Below are 21,522 nucleotides of genomic sequence, written 5' to 3'. Positions count from 1 at the left end.
GTCTTCATCCCTCATTAGTAACATTTATTGTATAAAAGCTTAGTTATAAATTAGAAGGCTCCAAATATCACTGGATTCGAGAAATTGAAGGATCCGGGGCAACGAAAAGTTAATACAACATCAAAATGATATAGACAACAGAGGGACCTGTTAGTATAGTGGTCTGAAAAACGAAGAGATCCAAATAGATTAAAGGGTCCAAACATCAGAAAGGCTTAACAAAACCGAGTGGTTTAGAAAATGGGATGTACCCAACAATATTTAAGGGGATCCAAGAATATTGGGTAAGTCTGAATATTATATGGGTCAAATAATATTTGATGGGTTCAGTAATATTAAAGTGGACAAGTAATACTGACGAGGTCAAATGATAGTGCATACGTCAACTAATGTTGACGAATATAAATAATACTGAAGGGTCAATAAATATTGAACATGTTATGCTGTAGTTATTTGATTAGTTCAATTAAGATGCCAAATATGATCCTTGTAAAATTTGGGACATAAAAGTATAAAAACTCAATACAATAATTATTTTTAACAACTTCTCAAGAAAATACAAGCAATTTTGAAAAATAAGTTGGAACTAATATCGGGTAAAAGCGATTTAAAGTCACCATTGATAAATTTCCTAAACTAATTATATTAAACTATATATCTTAAAATCGATAATTTATGACTTCAGTCCTATTTAACATTAATATTGTTATTAGTTTATATCTTGTGAAACAAACATACTACTTTTAAAACTGTTTTAATTTATATTGCAAGATAAATATTTTTATTATATACAGTACAATTATAATAGATGTACAAATTGATTCACGTTTATATTTTAACATTTGGCTAACGTTTGAGTAACCAGAATGGTATAATATATAAAACCAAACCAAACATATTCAGTATACCCCTCTTACAGCGGAGTTCGAGTAAGGTAAGATATACACAGATCATACTCCTATTTCGAAAAATAGGGAAGTTATTTTCATGAAAATCCTCATGTTAGTGCAAGACAAGATACATATGTGTATGTGTGTGATTACTAAGCCTGTGACTTTGTTCACATGGTACTTACACATCAACTATCATCGAAGATCTTCCGCACAAAAGTGGGCTGCTCGAAGAGAAGAATATTGATATATCTAAAATAAAACAAAATATAACAACATATATACATGAAACAAAATGAAAAGATACAATACCTAGGATGATCGTTAATGATCGTCCTTAACAATGAAACTTTAATGAAAATGTTGAATCTTTGAAACCAATTTCTCATATAATTCTGATAATTGAATTTGAAAATATACATGCCCTTGAATTTTTAAGAGTTTGTAGAATCAACATAGACCTGTTTCTTAAAATCATAAACACCGAGAAACGAATAAAATCAATCTTGATTCTTTAATTTCACAACACGCTAATTCAACTCTTCAATCTGCACCACCAATCTGCTATCTGGTAACCGTAAAATATAAGCATTAAAATAACAACACTGAAGCAATCAACAAAACATTATGTTGACGGTTTGATCATCGATTTCTGGTATCTCAAATGATCCGTGGGCATGCACGATCCAGGCCATGAAGGATATATTGTGAGGAATCTCATATTAACATAAAAGAAAAGATGTTTCTTTGTATTTAAAACCCGAACCATATTTTTTTTATGATTCCGTATTTTTTGCTATTGTGACCGTCGTCGTTGTCATTGTCATCATTGTTGTTGCAGTGTTAGCATTACCGTTGCCGATAATAGTTACCAATTCATCGAAAATTAAAAACAAGAAATAACACCACTAAAAAGTGAAAAAATAAATGGATATAGTGGAAAATTTCCGTATATAATTTTTAAGCAACTTCATCATAAACCCAAGTATTTCCAATTTTTATCCAAGTTGCACTAGTTGCACAAAACAACACGTTTATTATACACAACGTAATAACGTAATGTATACAACTCGTATACGAAGTACATGACTTATCATCACCCTTGTAACTCGAAAACAACTAACCTTACCATAGTCAACAAAAGTGAAAGCCACACAAAAATAGATAGAGATAACCTTGTATGCGTATACACAAAATAACTCACATTTAGGGTTACCTACACAAAATACATTATACAACCAATCACACACTCTCATAGACGCCTAGTTTGACACTTCTCCTTATCTCAACACAACAATAATACTTACATGATATGTATCTATCTCTATCTCATCATTCCCACCGTTTATTTTAACGCCTCTCCGTTATCTTCCTACCCGGTTTTAACTGGTGCAGGCTCTATCTCGCTCCCTATAAAGTAACTCCGTTAACCCCATTTTCTTCTCTTTCTCGCCTCTCTTATAATCTCTCTCTCTCTCTCCCCCCCCCAATTTGTGGATCAATGCGTTGTCTTCAAAGGTACCGTTCTATGCTTTCTTTGATTTCTTCTCTTTATCTTACTTTTGCTAAAGATAAAGATTGGACACCGTCTTGTTAATTCAAGAAATCTTGATTTTTTATGTTTATTTAGGTCACTTTGATATATTGGGTGTTAAAGATTGGATCTTTATTGCAAAGTTTGAATCTTTAGTGTTAAAGATTGGATCGTTATTGGATTTGGGCTTGTTTTTCTTGATGTAATCTGTTGGGTTTGAGTTAGAATGGGTATTAAGTGTTTATGCTATTTTGGGTATGCTGTGGATTGATTGATTGGTTGATTAGTTCAATTTTATATTGGTTTAATTTAATCAGTTCTTGGGTTTTTCTTGTTTGTGTTTAGAAGGGTTTTGATTGGTTTGGTTTGAATTGGTTGGGTTGTTTTTTGAATTCTGTCTTTTAGGGTTTAGTTTAGAATGGCTTTGAGGTGGTTATGGTGTTTTGGTATGTTGTCAATTGATTAGGGTTGTGTTTTGGAAGTTTCTTGATTGGGTAGAATTATAGGATGAATGTGTTTGTGAAGTGCTCATGCTGTTGAGTGTTGACTGTGGTGGGACTATTGATTCCACCGAAGTAACGACAATTATGCCAACGAAAGAAAAGATGGGGGGAGCTGTAATAACTACATTATCTATGGATAGTCATTTATGTACTTTGTTGTCTATGGATTCGAGTTTGTCGTCTCATGAGGAAATTGAGAGAGAGTTGAATCGTGCAATTAATGTTTCGAGTCCACCAGATATTAATCTCCCTTTGTCTGCGGAACCAAGTCCACCGCCTCCTTCGTGGAATGATGCATGTGATATATTAGATGTTAGCCATGTCCCTCAGCATTATGAGGCTGAGACGCATATTAATTTGACAAAGGTTGGAAAGAAGTGTGCTAAACGGCTTGATAGTGTGTGGGGTGCTTGGTTTTTCTTTAATTTTTACTTTAAGCCAGCTTTGAATGAGAAGTCAAAGTCTAAGAGTGTTGTCCGGGACAGTAATGGAGTTTCCGGGTACGATAAAACTGATTTGAAGCTGGATGTCTTCCTGGTTCAGCATGATATGGAGAATATGTATATGTGGGTTTTCAAGGATAGGCCTGATAACGCATTAGGCAAAATGCAGCTAAGGAGTTACATGAATGGCCATTCACGCCAAGGAGAACGACCATTTCCATTCAGTGCCGATAAGGGATTTGTTCGATCTCACAGAATGCAGAGGAAACACTATAGGGGTCTATCTAATCCCCAATGTGTTCATGGAATTGAAGTTGTTCCTTCACCCAATTTTGCTGGTCTAGACGAGGGAGAATGCAAAAAGTGGATGGAGCTCACCGGGAGAGATTTGAATTTCTCTATCCCTCTTGAAGCCAGTGATTTCAGCTCATGGAGGACACTTCCTGTGACAGAACTTGAGATTGAGCGACTTCCTCCACTAAAGAACAATATTAATCAGCAACCAAAGCGATTGCTCAATGGGTGTGGTTTGAAATTATCAACTCAGCAACCTAACCATGTAAATGGTGACGGGATGGACCTCCTGGCAACCTGTAACAAAAGGCCGAAAAATTATTTTGCACCTGAAAATGATTATGATTGTACTTTGGCAAATAGTTCACATTCTGATGGAGCTGTGGACACCCACTCTATTGAGCCACACTGGGTTAATGAATTCACCGGGGTGATGAGGAGCACATACGGGCCAGTAACAGCTGCAAAAACAATTTATGAGGATGATAAAGGGTTCTTGATAGTTGTCAGCTTACCTTGTGCTGATCTGCAGCGCGTGAAAGTCACTTGGCGAAACACTCCCTCACGTGGAATTGTGAAGATATCGTGTGTGAGCACCGGGTGTATGCCAATCATTAAGAGGCAGGATAGAACATTCAAGTTAACTGACCCGACACCGGAACACTGCCCTCCAGGTGAATTTGTTAGGGAAATTACCCTTCCAGCACGCATCCCAGAAGATGCAAAACTTGAAGCTTATGGTGATGAGACAGGTACAATGCTTGAAATCGAGGTGCCCAAACATCGTGTTGGACCAGAAGAGCATGAGGTTCATGTATGCCTTCGCCCTTCTCCCTGGCGTGAGCAGCGTGCATATGTTGATTTGACAGAAGCATTAGTGTGATAGGTTTAAGCATATCAAAACATCATGCTGCTTCTTTTGTTTACTAATTTCTTTCCATAAACTAAAATTAAATGAATTTTTCGACTTCAATATCAGTTTTTTCTTCTATACAATATCGGTTATGTTTGGATATTTTTTTTCCTTTTCAATATAAAAAATATTAGATTAAATTGTTCTATATATCTGCGTGTATTAGTTGGCTATTTATATTCATAGGTTTTGGTTGTGATTACAATTTTTGCATGTCAGGCTGTGTATGGAAGGTAAAACTAATGGACATTCATTTGTTCATTTGGATTTCCCTTCTATATTTGGCTTGAGTTTTCAACTGCATGGCTGAGTTTTATTCTCCTTGACATCAAATCTAAACAAGTAAATTTTGTTTGTAACATTTAGAGCATATGTACCATGTGAATGTGATGTTGCAAAGTGTATATATTCTGACTCTAGGCATGCTGTAACCAGGCACTTGTGTATTTTAAGCATTTTGTTTTATGGTGCATTTGCATTAGGGAGAAGTGCTGTGCTAGGGTATGACAATGTTAAATTTGTATTCGACCTATGTTCTTCGATGACTCCCCTCCCCTCAACGTCTTTAATTGCCTTCCATACTTATTAATGAGTGTGACTGATTTTCCAAGAGCCGTGATACCACAATCACCTGCTTCTCTAAAAAGAGAGGAGATGATGTTAAAATGTAAAATAATATACGACTGAACAAAGAGAACCCCCCAGTAAATACAAGGAAACTAGGAAAGTAAAGCAACAATATAAGGTTGAACCAGACACCATGTCAATTGTCAAACAAGTGAATATGCACCTATGGAAGGTTGTTTGCTCCTTACCGGTTAGCGGTTACCTATTACATCAGTGTTCGTATGCTACTATACTATAAATGGTTGAAGCTTGAGAATTCAATGATTCATTTCAGGGGTTGAATATTTTCAGTGTTAACTTTGTATTCTTACAAATGTAATTTGCGATTCCTTACTGTTTCCAATTTTTTTTTAATCAAATAATAGTAGAAACTAGAATTGCTGTCATACAGAAATCACAGCAATGAAAAAAAAGTTTGATGCAAGAACTTGAGAAAATCCGCGACTGCAGCTCTCTAAGCCTGTATCTGGCATTTATAATGCACTGGCCAAATGGACTTCATCATGGCATTAAACAAGCAATTGCAAAATCCTCAAGTCCCTTCAGTATGCCCTCCAACTCTTCTCACGATACAGATAATCTAGTTCAATGGACGTCATTGCAGCAGAAGAGAGTGTCCTCTTTGCCCTTTCACAAGCATTTCTCAATCTTCTAACAGATTTAGCATTACCACTTATGTCCTTTTTGTTCATCCTCATGAACTCCTTCACGAAATAATTCATCATACGAATGACAAAATCCTCTCCTCCATGGTGAGTAGAACCAGTCGTTGCCACCACTTCAAAAATGCCCTCCTCAATTACGAGAAGTGAGACATTATAATTGCTACCACCAAGATCAAAGATAATTACATTTTTCCCACCTTCTGTAGAACTACCTGCCATCTTCTTTTCATGGCCATATGTGATTGCAGCTGCACTTGGCTCAGCAACAAGACGCATTACATTAAGGCCAGCAATGACTCCAGCATCTATAGTTGCATTGCGCTGAGAATCACTGAAGTAAGCAGGGACAGAAATAACATCATTCATTACAGTTGATCCAAGATAACTCTCTGCAATTTCTTACATCCTCGTTAGAATCATAGAGGAAATTTTCTCAACATAAAACTGCTTCTCCTGACATTTATAGGTGACCAAAATCATAGGCTTTTCACGAGGACCAGAACTGACTTTAAATGGCCAAGATACTATATCGTTCTGTACATTTAGCCGCTAAATTTTCTGCCTATCAAGCATTAAGCACCTTTGAAGAATATAGAACATCATCAGTGATTTAATCGTATGGATGTTTTAAAAAATAATGAGCTAGCAATTCAACCGCTATGATCTGTTCTTTGATACTTATTTTAGAGGGGTGGGGGGGTTTAAACCATTTACCAGTCCTTCAGTTACCTCTAGATCTAGTACTTTACATCTTTATTCCTTACGCTGAAGTTTATAACCACAATTAGAAAGCCAAAAAAGGCTTGTGCTATACACTCTAGAATAGGATCATCCAGCAGTTCAATGGTTGATTAGTTGGTAAATTTGTTGTAGCAAGTTTTGCAGTAGAGTATTCTACTTGTACAGATGTGCTTCTCTGTTACATTGCACAGAGGATATATTTTGATTAAAACTAAAAGAGAAAAACCTTTACGGGGTGATTTTTCTTCTCTTAAAAACCTTGAATATTGGTATCCTGATCTATACGTTCAACAATAACAAATAGTATACCTTCTGAAGCAGTAAAACTGTATTTTAAAGTAAATCGGCTAATGGTTATTAAAAATAATTGGTTATCAGTACGGCCATTTCAAAATGCAGAACTATGAACCAGAAATCAGATGCTATATAAGACAGGTACAAAACATAGCATAGTATACTTACCAAAGACAGTTTTACCGGGATTCATCCCACCCTGGGCGTATGCACCATCACCACTTAGTAGCTCGGTATTAGAGAAAGCAACACAAGGAGTTATCCTGCTACCATAACCATAGCATAGGCCCTTCTTCTTTTCCAGCCATTCTGTAAAATTAAAGCATACCAACTGTTAGAAACTCAAATAAAGATGAGGAGATTTTTTGTTAAAATAAGTAATTTGCAGAAGGGAAAAAAATGCCATGAAGTAAAAGTATTCCTTCTCTCTGCCGCCTTCTTGTTCTCTTTATCTTCTGCTTTGTGCTTCTCAGCTTCTATTATCATATTCTGAAGCTCTTCATTTGACAATCTCTCCTCGTTATTGGTTACATTTATTTTGATCTTTTTTCCTGCAGTCTTATCCTCAGCAGACACATGTAACAGTCCATATGCATCATCAATGTCAAATCAAGCTGTAAGCTGAGGAACGCCCCTTGGTGCAGGAGAAATGCCAGAGAGTACAAATTTTCCCAACAAGTTGTTATCATGGGTATTTTTGCAATCACCCTCAAAGACTTCGATTAACACATCAATCTGATTATCTATAGAGGTTGAGAAATTTGTTCCTTCTTAGTGGGCAAATTTGTATTCTTCGGAATAAGGACAAACATTGTTTCACCAGTAGTTCCAATCCCAAGAGATAGAGGAGTGATATCCAACAGAATTAAGTTCTGAACTGCTTCGTGGCCTTCGCCGCTCAGGAATGCACCCAGCACAGCTGCACCATTTGCAACAGCCTCATCATGCAGAGCTCCTTCCCACCAAAAAGTTTTTCAATAGCTGCTGTACTTTTGGGATTCGAGTAGATCCACCAACAATGACCACATGATGGATGTTTCTCTAATTCATATTGGCATCCGTTAAACACTTCTGGACCAGCTTCAAACAACTTTTGAATAGGTCCATATTTAGCTCTTCAAATTTGTCACGAGTAAAATTTGCAGAGAAACTAACACCGTCAGAGCTATTTTAACTCAATGGACGTCATTGCAGCAGAAGAGAGTGTCCTCTTTTCTCTCTCACAAGCATTTTACAATCTTCTAACAGATTTAGCATTACCAGCCGTTACTTCAATAAGAGCCTCTTCAATTATGACAAGAGAAACGTTACAGTTACTACCACCTAGATCGAAGATGAGCACATTTTTCTCAATGCATGCCTGTTATACTCTCAGCCATCCTCTTGTCAAGGCCATATGTGATTGCTGCTGCACTTGGCTCAGCAACTACACGTATTACATTAAGGCCAGCAACAATGCCAGCATTTATAGTTGCATTGCGCCGAGTATCATTAAAGTAAGCAGGGACAGTCTTAACAGCATTCCTTACAGTAAATCCTATATACTTCTCAACAATGTCTATCATCTTTATTAGAATCATATATGAGAGTTCCTCTAGGCTGAGATACAGACTACATCAGCATTACATCAGCAATAAAATAACACCTCTGGATATATTTGTAATAAAATTGCAAATTCCTTCTCCTGAAGCTTACAACCATAATAAAATTCCTACCTAATGCACAGTGTTCTTCAGCGGAAAGTCCTAATGCATGCAACTTACCTTTCTTCGCATAACCACAATGAGAAAAGTAAATATATTGACACAAGCCAAAACACAAACTGGGATACACTATCAAACACCTTCTGTAGTTATGATCAACATGCAGAAGTATGCAACAAAAAAAAACCCAAGTATAAATATCATACTCATACTGTACAGAGACAAAATATAGCATAGTGTACTTACTAAAGACAGAGGTATTAGGATTCATCCCACCCTGGTTGCATGCAGCATCACCAATTAGAATTTCTGTATCAGAAAAGCCACACAAGATGGTGTCGTTCTGCTACCATGATCATTGTCAATGATTTTGACATGGTTGCCTTGCCAAACTCCAACACATGAGTACATTGTTACAAGATCAATTCCAATAACAGGTCCCTCCGTTATAGCCAAAATTTGGTGTTGAATTATTTCGGATCAAGAACAGGTTAATTGAAATCGAATTAAGATAAAAAGTAAGGATTAGGTTTTTGGAAGCGATGATGCATGATGGTAGGACGTAGCCTAGTGGTTAGTGGTTAGACGCGCCACGTGTTATAGCCAAAATTTGGTATTGGATTATTTCGGGTAAAAAACGGGTCAATTAGAACCAAAATAGGGCAAAAGGATGAAGGATTAGGTTTTAGGCCGTAAGACATGAGGGGTGGACGCGCCCTCATTGGTTGAAATACATGTCATGGGCCGTTTGGAAGTAAGATTGCAATGCAAGAAGTCCCTTAGAGTGAGGACGTGTCCCGGGCGTAGGACGCGCTCTTATAAGATGAAATGCATGATATAAATGATCTACATGTTTGGGTCACAATGCAAGAAAGAATTTATGCATTCCAGAAGGTGAGGACGCGTCCTGACATTGAAGATGCAAAATTTTGGATTCATATGGATAGTTGGGTTTGTCCTCATCCAGGACAAGGCAAACAAGAACAGATTCAACATAAGGCAAGCATGGGAGGAGCACTGGAGGATTATTTTCACTAACATATTTGTTGTAGGTACTCTATGAAGAAATCACTCCTTGAGTCGGTTAAGGAGGGGGATGTCCGGGAAAAGTTCGAAGGCTTCTAAGGATTTACCTGATGTTGAAGGCATCCTCCTTTATACAAGGGGTATCCTTGTTTGGGATGCGGGGATAACCTTGATACAAGCTTTGGAAGCTCTATTCTTGTTAACAACGGTGTCCTCGTTAGAGAATTTTGGAGTCCTCCTACACTTTGCACCCAAGAGTTTAGGATAACCTGTCTTGTTATTTGGTGGGTAATTCTTATTCGGACAGGGACGCGTCCGACACTTGGAGTGAATCATGACTATATCTGCATTCGTAAATCAAGGGAGATAGTTGTAGCGGAGTGTTATCCTTGCGCAGGGAGATGCACTTTCCGTGAAGTCCTACAATTACGAACGAGCCTTGGGCCTTCGCGGTCGGGCCTTATAGGCACATTAAAAGGGGTCGGAAGTTGAGAGATAAAAGGAGCCATCACTAACCCTAATCAATCTCAACCACCAATTCCTTACAACCACTACACTTCGCTTCATCGTAGATCTTGATTTCGGCGACTAACCTCAAAATTTGTTGTTACCAGATTCCCGCGTCAACAAATTGGCGCTAGAAGGAGGGGTGTTGATCAAGATCATAGTCTTAAGGAGGAAATGATGTCTTATAATCGTGGTGGAAGTACTTATGATGGAAGCGATAGCGAATCTGAAGGCGATGCTGGGTGCGGCTACACTCGACATGAACCCTACGTGCCCAGAAATATGGCGGATCCTCCGCGAGCTTCGGATGTGGGAGGAACATCATCTATACTCATCAGCAACGCTGATATCTTGGAGCAGTTGTATTGCATGGGAGATACCTTGAATAACTTCAATTTAAGGTTGAACACCGTGGAGCGTCGCAAGACAAGGAGAGGTCGTCATTATCCCCGCTATGGTCATGCTGCGGGGAAAGCCCCTATGATTGAAGAAAACACCCAAGATGTTTGTGGTCAAGCTAATGGAGAAAACTCTCGAATCACACCATGGCGGTTGGAGTATTCTGATGATGTTGAGCCTATTGTGGAGCTTGCTGATGAGGATACTGATGGGAGACAAAGGCCGCGCATTGACAAATATGTAACTCCACATTCTCATAGATCTAGACGTGACATGGACGAACGTCGTCGTGCAGAAAATATTCAGGATCAAGATGAAGAAATGGAGATTTCTCAACTTTGAAAATATTCAGGAAAATAATTAATTATTTATTAACCTATTCAGATTGAAAAAAATTATAACAAGTAAATTTTTTTAAACATATATGAAATATAATAGACATATTTCTTTAACATATGTGAAGTGGAATATAAATTGAATTTATATAAGCATGCTTCTATTTAAAAGAAAAACTTATAATTCACAAAAAAAATTCAAGATGAACATTTAATGTTATCATAATGATGTACATATATACATTTAATTTTTTTAATTAATATGTTTATGGATATTCAAGAAATTACTTTAAGGCGGTGGTTGGTACTTAAATATTTGTTGTTGCATTTGTTTTACATGATTTACTTATGTGCTTATATTACATTTTGGGACAAGTAGGTAAAATAAAAAAAAATAGAAATTAGAGTTCCTAATTATAATGAATGCTTTAATTTTGGTTTAACTGCTAGATCGACAAACGGATTATCTTTATTGACTTAATTTTGTTTTAGCCTAGATCTATATTATACATAAGTTTTGTTTTAACCCGCTAAACAGTTATACCAACCAACGAATATCTTTATTTTGGTTTTAATTTTGTTTTAGACCTAGTATATAGTCTTTGTTAAATTTATTTTAACCGTCGAGATCCATTATATCAACCAACGAATTATATTTATTTTGGTCTAATAAAATTATATAAAATTTTAATTTTAGTTTAGTCTTGATATATTGTATACTTTGATTTTATTTTAGCCCGTTCGACCCATCGATAGAGTTTTATTTATATTTTAGCATAGACCTATAATATACCGTAATTTAGTTTTAGTCCGATAGACCTATTAGTTTTAGTCTGATAGACCAATTATCTCGAATAACAAGTTATTCAAGCCCACTATTATGACCAATGAATTATAATTAGTTTGGATTTAAAAAAGTATTTGCTAACAACCCGTGCGATACACGAGCATCTTTTAATATTTATAACTTTAGTTATATTTTTATATATACTTATATTTTTTGGAATATGATATTGATAATATTAAGATTTTAATATAATTTTGACAACTTGGGCAATGCACCAACTTATTTCAATCTTTATAATTTGTTCATATTTTTACATATATTTATACTATTTAAAATATGATATTGATAATATTATGATTCTAATATGATTTTGCTATTCATAATAAAATTATCTTAATAGGATAGTAATAAATGTATTGGATATAGATACAAAATTTATGCTATCATTTTGTATTGGGTTAATATTAATAGTACAAAATTCGTTAATGCTAAGCAAGCATCGACCAACGATTTATTTCCATTCTGACTTTAATATAATAGTATGGATAGCATAGATATATATAGTAAGAGTACTGAAGATAGGTGCGAATTATCAAACTACATAGAGACTAGACTACTAGCAAAATTTTCAATGTTTCGTATTTATATAAATGTTAAAATTTTCAATGTCACATCTAATGCTATCACTATCTATATTACCTTCTCCCAATTATAGGTGAGAGAGGAATGATAGAATCTAATAATTATATAAACATATAATTCTCTAAAATAGAGACAAGGACCGTAATCATCATATCTAATTATCGAGATTAAAATCGAAGGCGGAAGCGTACCTGAATCCATAAGACGATAATCGTTGCAGTATCCGAATCTATATTATTTTCTTGATTATTGTCTTCCTCAACCAAGTACTCCTTAGGGTTTCTCAATAGTTCTCTCTGATGGGTAGAAGATAAGCCGTTACATGTACTTGATATATTGGGGACTATAAACCTTTTTATATACCACCTAATTAAATCTCACAATATAATTTAATTGGGACTGGTATTAGGTATCCACTTATTAGGTCCATAAAATAAATTAAAATCTAATTGGGTTTCTTATTTGATCACTTATTTTGACCCAGTATAATAAATAGCAAATATAATTGATATATTTATATGTAGCCCATAAAATAATAATAATTATTAAAATAATAATAATAATTATTAAAATAATAATAACAATCTCCCACTTGGGCTTCATATGAATCCAGAATCAATTATACAAAACTTTAGTGCACAACTTTATGGTATTTATCGTCCTTAGATTTTACCAAAACAATTCGGTCAGTCCCCTATTATGCATGAGATTCTGACGGCATTTGTCACAAACTTTATGTGACTAAACCTTCCATGGTCACCACACAAATATATTCAACGACATGCATAATGCATGGATAAGTGGCATGAAAATTACATATAATGTGATCTATATAATGTCTATTTCCCACTAGTCCTTACTCAATCTCTAACGAGATTGATTCCAATTTTCTCAATTCAATGATAAACCACAATAAGAAAATTTAACAAAAGTAGAGTGACATTTAATAAAATTCCATCAATTGTATTATGCAGAACATAAACAACTCAATATTTATTACATAAAACACCAAAATACAAACTCCCACTGAACCAAAGTATCACATAAGGTAACACCCATATGAGCCGTATGCTCGTGAAAAACCTTAGGTGCTAACGCCTTAGTGAGCGGATCCACAATCATGGAGTTAGTGCCAATATGTTCTATCGAAATCTGTCCACTCTGAATCTTTTCTTTAACAACTAGGAACATAATATCTATATATTTTGCATCTGGAGTGCTCCTATTGTTGTTTGGATACTCCACCGCTGATTTATTATCACAAAATATCTTTAATGGTCTTTCAACACCATCAAGAATACGCAAACCAGTAACAAAGTTTGGCAGCCATAAAGCTTGATTGGATGCCACAAAACATGCTATATATTCTGCAGCCATGGTGGATAAAGCTATGAGCGTCTATTTGGCAGACTTCCATGAAATCGCTCCACCAGCCAGTAGATAAACATAGCCTGAAGTAGATTTTCTTTCATCTTTGCATCCTCCAAAGTCGGAATCTGAATATCCAATGATTTCTAGATGATCTGATTTCCTGTACGTGAGCATATAGTCTTTTGTTTTCTTCAAATACCGTAAGACTCGTTTCACTGCTTTTCATTGCTCCATTCTCGGATTACTCAAATATCTTCCCAATATTCCAACAATGAATGCTATGTCAGGACGAGTACAAACTTGAGCATACATTAGGCTTCCCACTGCTGATGCATATGGTATCCTTTGCATTTCCCATATCTCAAGTTCATTCTTGGAACACTGTTTGAGACTAAATTTGTCTCCCTTAAACACGGGTGTATCCATTGGTGCACAATCTTTCATGCCATACCTTTCTAGGATCTTTTTGATATAGCTCTTTTGTGACAATCCAAGAATATCTCAAGAGCGATCTCGATGTATCTGAATTCCTGATACAAAAGAGGCATTACCAAGGTCCTTCATCTCAAATTGACTAGTGAGAAATTTCTTGGTATCGTGCAATAAACCTATATCATTAGTAGCAAGTAAGATGTCATCAACGTATAAGAGAAGGAAGATAGATTTGCTTCCACTGAACTTGTGATATATACAATGTTCCACCAAGTTCACTTCGAAACCATATGATGTGATTACATGATGAAATTTGTGATACCATTCACGAGAAGCCTGCCTGAGACCATATATGGACTTCTTTAATTTGCAAACCACAGTCTTTGGATCTCCAATGACAAAGTTTTCTGGTTGCACCATATAAATTGTCTCGCCAATGTTTCCATTGAGAAACACCGTCTTTACGTTCATCTGATGTAGCTCTAGATCATAATGAGCCACAAGTAGCATAAAAATTATAAATGAGTCTTCGTGGAAATCGGAGAGAAAGTCTCATTATAGTCGATACCTTTCTTTTGAGTGAATCCTTTAGCGACTAGATGAGCCTTATATCTTTCGATGTTACCACTCGAATCCCTTTTGGTTTTAAATACCCATTTACAACCAATAGGTTTTGAGCCTTTAGGCAACTTGACAAGATCCCAAACATTATTGTCTTTCATAGATTACATCTCTTTATTCATGGCATCAATCCACTTTTGAGAGTTAGGACTCTGCATGACTTGTTGAAGATTTACAGGATCATCTTCCTCAATGCCAATTCCATCTTCATGTTCTTATAGAAAAATAACACAATCATCTGGAATTGCGCTCTTTCGCTCTCTAGTGGATCTCCTTAGTGGCACTTCTTGTGATTCATGAGGTTGTTGAGTTTGCTCAATTGGTTCCTCATGGGAAATTTCAGTGTTGTCTTGAACTGGAGGGCCTTGAACAATAATAGGTATCATAATTTGATCATTGCTCTCGGCAGAGTCATAAATATGATCATGACTATCTTCTTCAAAGACAATACTTTTACCTATTTCTTCCCTCCCAAAATCAACATCCTCAAAAAATCTTGCATTATCAGTCTCAAAGAAGGATCTAGTAGCGGGATCATAAAATTTAAATCCGTGAGTACGTTCCGGATACCCAACAAAATAGCAACTGACCGTCCCAGAGTCCAGTTTCTTTTCATTCGGCCTATATGGCCTTGCCTCAGCTGGACAACCCCAAACATGTAAATGCTTAATACTAAGTGTTTTCTTAGTCCAAAGTTTGTAAGAAGTTTCGGCCACTGCTTTAGTTGGAACCCGCTTAGGGATATAAATTGTAGTCTTTAGTGCATCTCCCCAAAGTGATTCAGGCAAGGAAGAATGACTTATCATACTTCTCACCATATCTTTAAGAGTACGGTTTCACCTCTCAGCAACACCATTCATATTTGGTTTTCCTGGCATAGTGTACTAAGGGACAATTCCACACTCCTTTAGGAAGTTAGCAAAGGGTCCTGAACGTTGCTCAGGTGATCCATCATATCTACTGTAGTATTCACCACCACGATTAGATCTGACAGCTTTAATACTACTCCCTCCATCCCATTCATTTCTATACACTTTCCTTTTTTGGATGTCTCATTCAATTATATACATTTCAAACTTACCAAAAATAGTAAGAATTTAATAATTTAAAAATCAACCACATCCACTACTTTCTCCCATTACACTCACTTTATTCATTAAATATTGATTGGTCCCACCACTTTACCCAACTTTATACCTTTTCTCACTAAATTATAATTTTTCTTTCTCTCTCATCCCACTACTTTACCAAAACTAATATTATTTTAATAAATTTCTTGTCCTCCGTGCCCAAACCATTTGTATAGAAATGGTTGAGACGGAGGTAGTACTGTTTAGTTGAAGTTCAACTTCAGCTTTATACTCTTTAAATACGTCTAAAGCTTGTGACTTCTCATGTATCAGGTATAGGTAACCATACCTAGAGTAATCATCTATGAACGTGATAAAATACCATTGACCGTTCCAAGAAGCCGTAGGGAAGGGTTCATATATATCGGTATGAATCAGTTCCAAGACACCCGTAGCTCTATTGGCACCTAACTTTCTCGAGTTTATTTATTTTCCCTTAATACATTCAACACAGACTTGAAAGTCACTTAAATCTAAGGAATCAAGAATTCTATCATTCACAAGCCTCTGAATTCTCTATTTAGAGATATGACCTAATCACTTGTGCCACAACATAGCAGAATTCTCAGTTAACTTACGCTTTGTACCTTTTGCACTTGAGTGCAAAATTTCATTATTAAAAGCAACAGTATCAAGAATTTAAAGATTATCAATCAAAGAACCAGTGGTAACCACATTTGAATTTAAAGAGAAACATACTTTATTATTTCCAAAAGAACAAGTGTAGCCATATTTGTCCAAACAGGAAATAGAAATAAGATTCCGTCTAAAAGACGGTGCAACAAATGTCTCAAATAAATCCAAATAAACACTAGTTTTTAATAATTATCTAAATGTTCCAACAACTTTAACTGAAACTTTATTGCCGTCGCCCACACAGATGAATCTTTCGGCATCAATTGGCGGTCGGCTCCACAGGCAACCCTGCATAGATACACTTATGTGAGTTGTAGCACCAGAATCTACCCACCAAGTATCATTAGGTACAGAAGCCAAATTAACTTCAGAACAAACAAAGACAGAAGTCTTACCCTTCTTCACATGCCAAGCAGCATATTTGGAACACTCTTTCTTCATGTGTCCAGCCTTCTTATAAAAGTAGCAGGTTGTTCCCTTATCCTGCTTCTCTTGCAACTGATGCTTGGGTTTCCACTTGCAATATCCTTACCTCCCTTTCTTTTATTGTCATGAGAGCTTGATGCCAAGTGAGCATTCTCAGTCTTCTCTCGCAAAACCTTCTCTTCCTCTTGCACATAGTGTGAAATGAGCTCATTAAGAGTCCATTTTTCCTTTTGAGTATTATAACTCACCACAAAGTGTCTGAACGGAGGAGGCAGAGAAATAAGAACCAAGTGAACAAGTAACTCATACAAAAGTTCTAACTTAAGTTCTTTGAGTTTGCCAGCAAGATTAGACATCCCAATGATGTACTCCCTTATGTTCCCCTCTCCTTTATACTTCATGGTCAAGAGTTTGACAGAAGATTACTCGTTTCTACTTTCTCATTCTTAGCAAAATATTGCTCAATTTTTTAGAGGAACTTCTTGGCACTTGTGCTCTCAGCAATAGAGCCCCAAAAGTCAGTTGGAATCGTTCGATTCATGATCTCCAGACACATGCGATTAGAGCGTTCCCATTTCTCAATTTAATCCGTTTTAGGATCATCCGTAGTGGGAACTGGTTGCTCTTTCCTTAGCGTAAGGTCAAGATCCATACACCCAAGAACGATTTAAACATTCTCTTTCCATGTGACATAGTTTTTCCATTCAACATTGGAATCATACTCAATTGAACGGAAGCAGAATTAACGAAAGCAGTAACTGTAATTAGAAAACAAATATACAACATAATGCTCAAAACTAGTATATACAATAATGTGATAAATTTTAAATATTGGAAATACCATCACAAGATACCTAGAGCAACATTAAATTTTAGTTTTTGGACAGAAAATTTAATTTACAATTGGTTCTCTCCACGCAATAATCAAGTATTAACAATTAATTTATGTCAAATAATATGTCTTTCTTTGGACCGGCTTATTATTCACATGGAAAACTTAATATTGTTACATACTTATTATCACAAGAATATTTAAATTTTGGCCAAACGTTACCTTCCTTTGGGCCAATAAAATTTGCATAAAATTAAATATTTTATCATCATAATAATAATTTTAAATTAATCAATCTACACAAAAGAGGTCACTTTGGCGACATATTGCTTCAATCAATTAACTTAAAAATATTTGACCACTTAAATAAATAAGTTAAACTTAATTACCAAATAGTTAAAATTAAACTCAAGAGCATATATTTTCTTTATTCTGTAGTAAATTAAGTGTTCATATAAGTGTGATGAAAAACTAAAAAGGACAGGTCATACATGTATACTAGTTTACTAAAATCATACACTTTAATTAAGAACTAACATGATTGATCAAGTTATAAAAAACTAAACACACAAACATGTACTTCGTACATGGCTTGATTATCAAATTGTACTAGAAAATCACTTCACTTGCCAACATCAATAACCCAGAAAATCTTAAACCATATACTCTATGACATAAAATTAAGTTTGTTGTAAAAGTCCAACTTCAAGTAGTATAAAATAACACTATCATATTTCTTTAAAGGCGAAAACCAATCAATAATTATACTATTTAACTATCATGTCCTGAATGAAGTAATCATGTGCGTACATTGTATGTTAATTAAATAAAACAAAGAACTCGATCTAAAACACCAAATCAAGTACTAGGTCGCACGCGCCGGAAATTAGATAGGACATACATGTCACAATTTCGAAATAAATAAGAACTGTGATCCCGATAACCAAAATATGAGGAGGCTCTGATGCCAATTGATAGAATCTAATAATTCTATAAATATATAAATCTCTAAAATAGAGACAAGGACCATAATCATCATATCTAATTATTGAGATTAAAATCGAAGGCGGAAGCGTACCTGAATTCATAAGATGATAATTGTTGCAGTATCTGAATCTTTATTATTTTCTTGATTATTGTCTTCCTTAACCAAGTACTCCTTAGGGTTTCTCAATAGCTCTCTCTGATGGGTAGAAGATAAGCCGTTACATGTACTTCATATATTGGGGATTATAACCCTTTTTATATACCACCTAATTAAATCTCTCATTATAATTTAATTGGGTCTGGTATTAGGTATCCACTTATTAGGTCCATACAATAAATTAAAATCTAATTGGGTTTCTTATTTGATCACTTATTTTAACTCAATATAATAAATAACAAATATAATTGATATATTTATATGTAGCCCATAAAATAATTATTATTACTATTAAAATAATAATAACAAGGAATCCCCCCACATCGAAGAATTCTCAAGAATTTGGTGCATACGACGGCGAAAAAGTGAAGAAATGTAAAATGTAAAATAGTCATTTTAAAATTAAGAAATTCATTATTTTTCTTCCTTTTTATACATTTTAAACATCTTGACGACCATATTTTATACATGTAAACACTTACATTCTTTTTAATTAGATCACACTTGTAAATAAAATGCTTAAATCTAGTCTTCAGATATATTTCAAATTGTTATTTTTTATTAATTAATGATCATTACATATCATTCACCATTCTCACATTTTACAATATCGCATGTATTAATACCACAATCGGCAACAGTTTTACATGTTTTATCTAAACGTCCTTCATCGATTGTCTTATATTTTCATGTCCAAAATGTTCAATACTGGTTGAACATGTGCACTTACCATTATGACATGTTAATTTAGTACCAAGACATATATAAGGATAAGAATGAAAATCAACCGTTATTTTGCAATCATGTCAACATTCTTCTCATTATGATGACCATGACCTCCATAACCAAAAGGTTTACATTTACACTAACCTTTCTCGCATTTAATATTAGTGGATTCACATATTGTAATACCACAATCAACCACTGTTGTACATTTTGTCATTGCGCTTATTTTCGTTAATTGTATTCCTGCACCAATGGTCCCAAAAAAATATTTTATCAATATCAAATTATAGAGCACCACTATTCAAATCATTTAAACAAATGTTATCAACTGAAATTAAAATTTTGAATTAAGTAAGTCAATTGGTGAAAATTTAAATGAAAATAATTTTGGCCATAGAAATGCATTATGTAGTGACATACCGCATATAGTGAGTAATAAAAAACAAAGTAATTTTGTTGAACACAAACTTCTTTATAATGAACTTTAAAGAAAAATATGCTTATTAGAAGTGTAAATTTTTTCCTCACAAATGTATTATATATTTATTCTGTTATAATATGAAGATGATGGTTCGTGAATGAGAGGGATGTCATACAAATATACATATTTGACGTGCATTAATTATTTATTAGAATATAAAATCTCTTAGATTTTTTTAAAATTTCATTTTTACTTAAATTTTCTTGGATACACAAATCGCTATATATTGTATTTAATTGTTATATGTTGCATTTATGATAATAACAAGACTATATTTTTGTTCTCATTTATCAAGAAAATCTAGATACATGATATTTCCTGCATATTTTTAAAAATAAATAAATAAGTTGATACAAAACTTAACAAACATGAAATGCGTGTATATATTTTGAGCTATATATCTGAAATACATGACATACTTGAATCAAAATTTGTATTTATAATTAAAGTCAAATTGAATCCATTATTTTTATACAAAATAAATGCATAAATATATATTTATTACAAAAATACTAACATATTTTTTAAGTAAACTTAGATTTTCGAAAAATTTCCTATATAATTTTACAACATAATAGGACTAAATTATAACAAACCTATAACATTGACATGTCATTACTTACATGATTTAAGATACTTTTTTCCTTTTATATCTTTCATTGTAATCTTATGTATTTAAAAATTACTTCAATCTTTATAATTATTATGTGTAATTAGGCTAAGGAGTAAAACCTAGTAGAAGATCAATGTTGATGTGAAGAAAGAAAGTCAAAAATAATAAAAATTGCAGATTTCAAGAAATTTCTTTAATTCGTAACGTTGAGAAGTCCAGTAAAAATTACGTCGAGAAGTACAAAAAAGCCGTATCGAGAAGTCAACATAGGTATGACATGAAATGATTGTATTGAGAAGTATGATATTTTATATGTAGAGAAGTCCATCATGCAGGGTAGTCACCATCACAAAGTATATATGGTTAATAGTAAAAAAACTCAAAAGTCAAGTTTTCGACAAGTCAATGAGTTTTTTTTAATAAAGATGACTTCGTGATATCACTTTATACTATCTCGAGAAGTTTAAAAATTAGTCTCATAATTTGTCAACAAGTCCAAAACAGTAACAGAGTTCATGCAGAGATAAATTTCTGAAGATTTTTCAAGGACAAAAACCTGAAACAAAGTACATTTGGAAGACCTACAATCAAACTTGGAAAGAAATTCATAAAGAAACTGCTGAGAAAATCTTGTAAACATAGTTAAAAAAGAATCAAAGATGTAGTGCAAACCAAAGATAGCTCTTTTGGTATAATTTTTTTAAGACATGTCCACTTCTTTTAAATATGATAATTAAAATTAATTGTTAAAATTATTTTTTTTAAGAATTACCAAATATTAGCATTAATAATATAAAATGAAAATCA

The 21,522-nt window shown here is 34.3% G+C and overlaps 1 protein-coding gene and 1 pseudogene across 1 annotated transcript; one reads left to right on the top strand and one right to left on the bottom strand.

The window, feature by feature from the left end:
• Positions 1–2,214: 2,214 nt before the first annotated feature.
• On the top strand, positions 2,215–4,679 carry LOC141679025 (uncharacterized). The gene is made up of 2 exons (XM_074485506.1): positions 2,215–2,408; positions 2,521–4,679. The coding sequence occupies exon 2, from the start codon at positions 2,955–2,957 to the stop codon at positions 4,545–4,547; it is 1,593 nt and encodes a 530-aa protein (XP_074341607.1). The 5' UTR covers positions 2,215–2,408; positions 2,521–2,954; the 3' UTR covers positions 4,548–4,679.
• Positions 4,680–5,746: 1,067 nt separating this feature from the next.
• Positions 5,747–9,969, bottom strand: LOC141679400 (heat shock 70 kDa protein 18-like; annotated as a pseudogene).
• Positions 9,970–21,522: the final 11,553 nt, after the last annotated feature.

This window comes from Apium graveolens, chromosome 8 (assembly GCF_009905375.1).
Source record: "Apium graveolens cultivar Ventura chromosome 8, ASM990537v1, whole genome shotgun sequence".
NCBI classification, from domain to species: domain Eukaryota; kingdom Viridiplantae; phylum Streptophyta; class Magnoliopsida; order Apiales; family Apiaceae; genus Apium; species Apium graveolens.
Note: the sequence above shows the minus strand (reverse complement) of the source record. Positions and strands in the feature narration are given on the sequence as shown.

Bases quoted from the DNA above. Each gene is read 5' to 3' on its own strand.
- LOC141679025 (XM_074485506.1), top strand. From the start codon at position 2,955: ATGCTGTTGAGTGTTGACTGTGGTGGGACTATTGATTCCACCGAAGTA.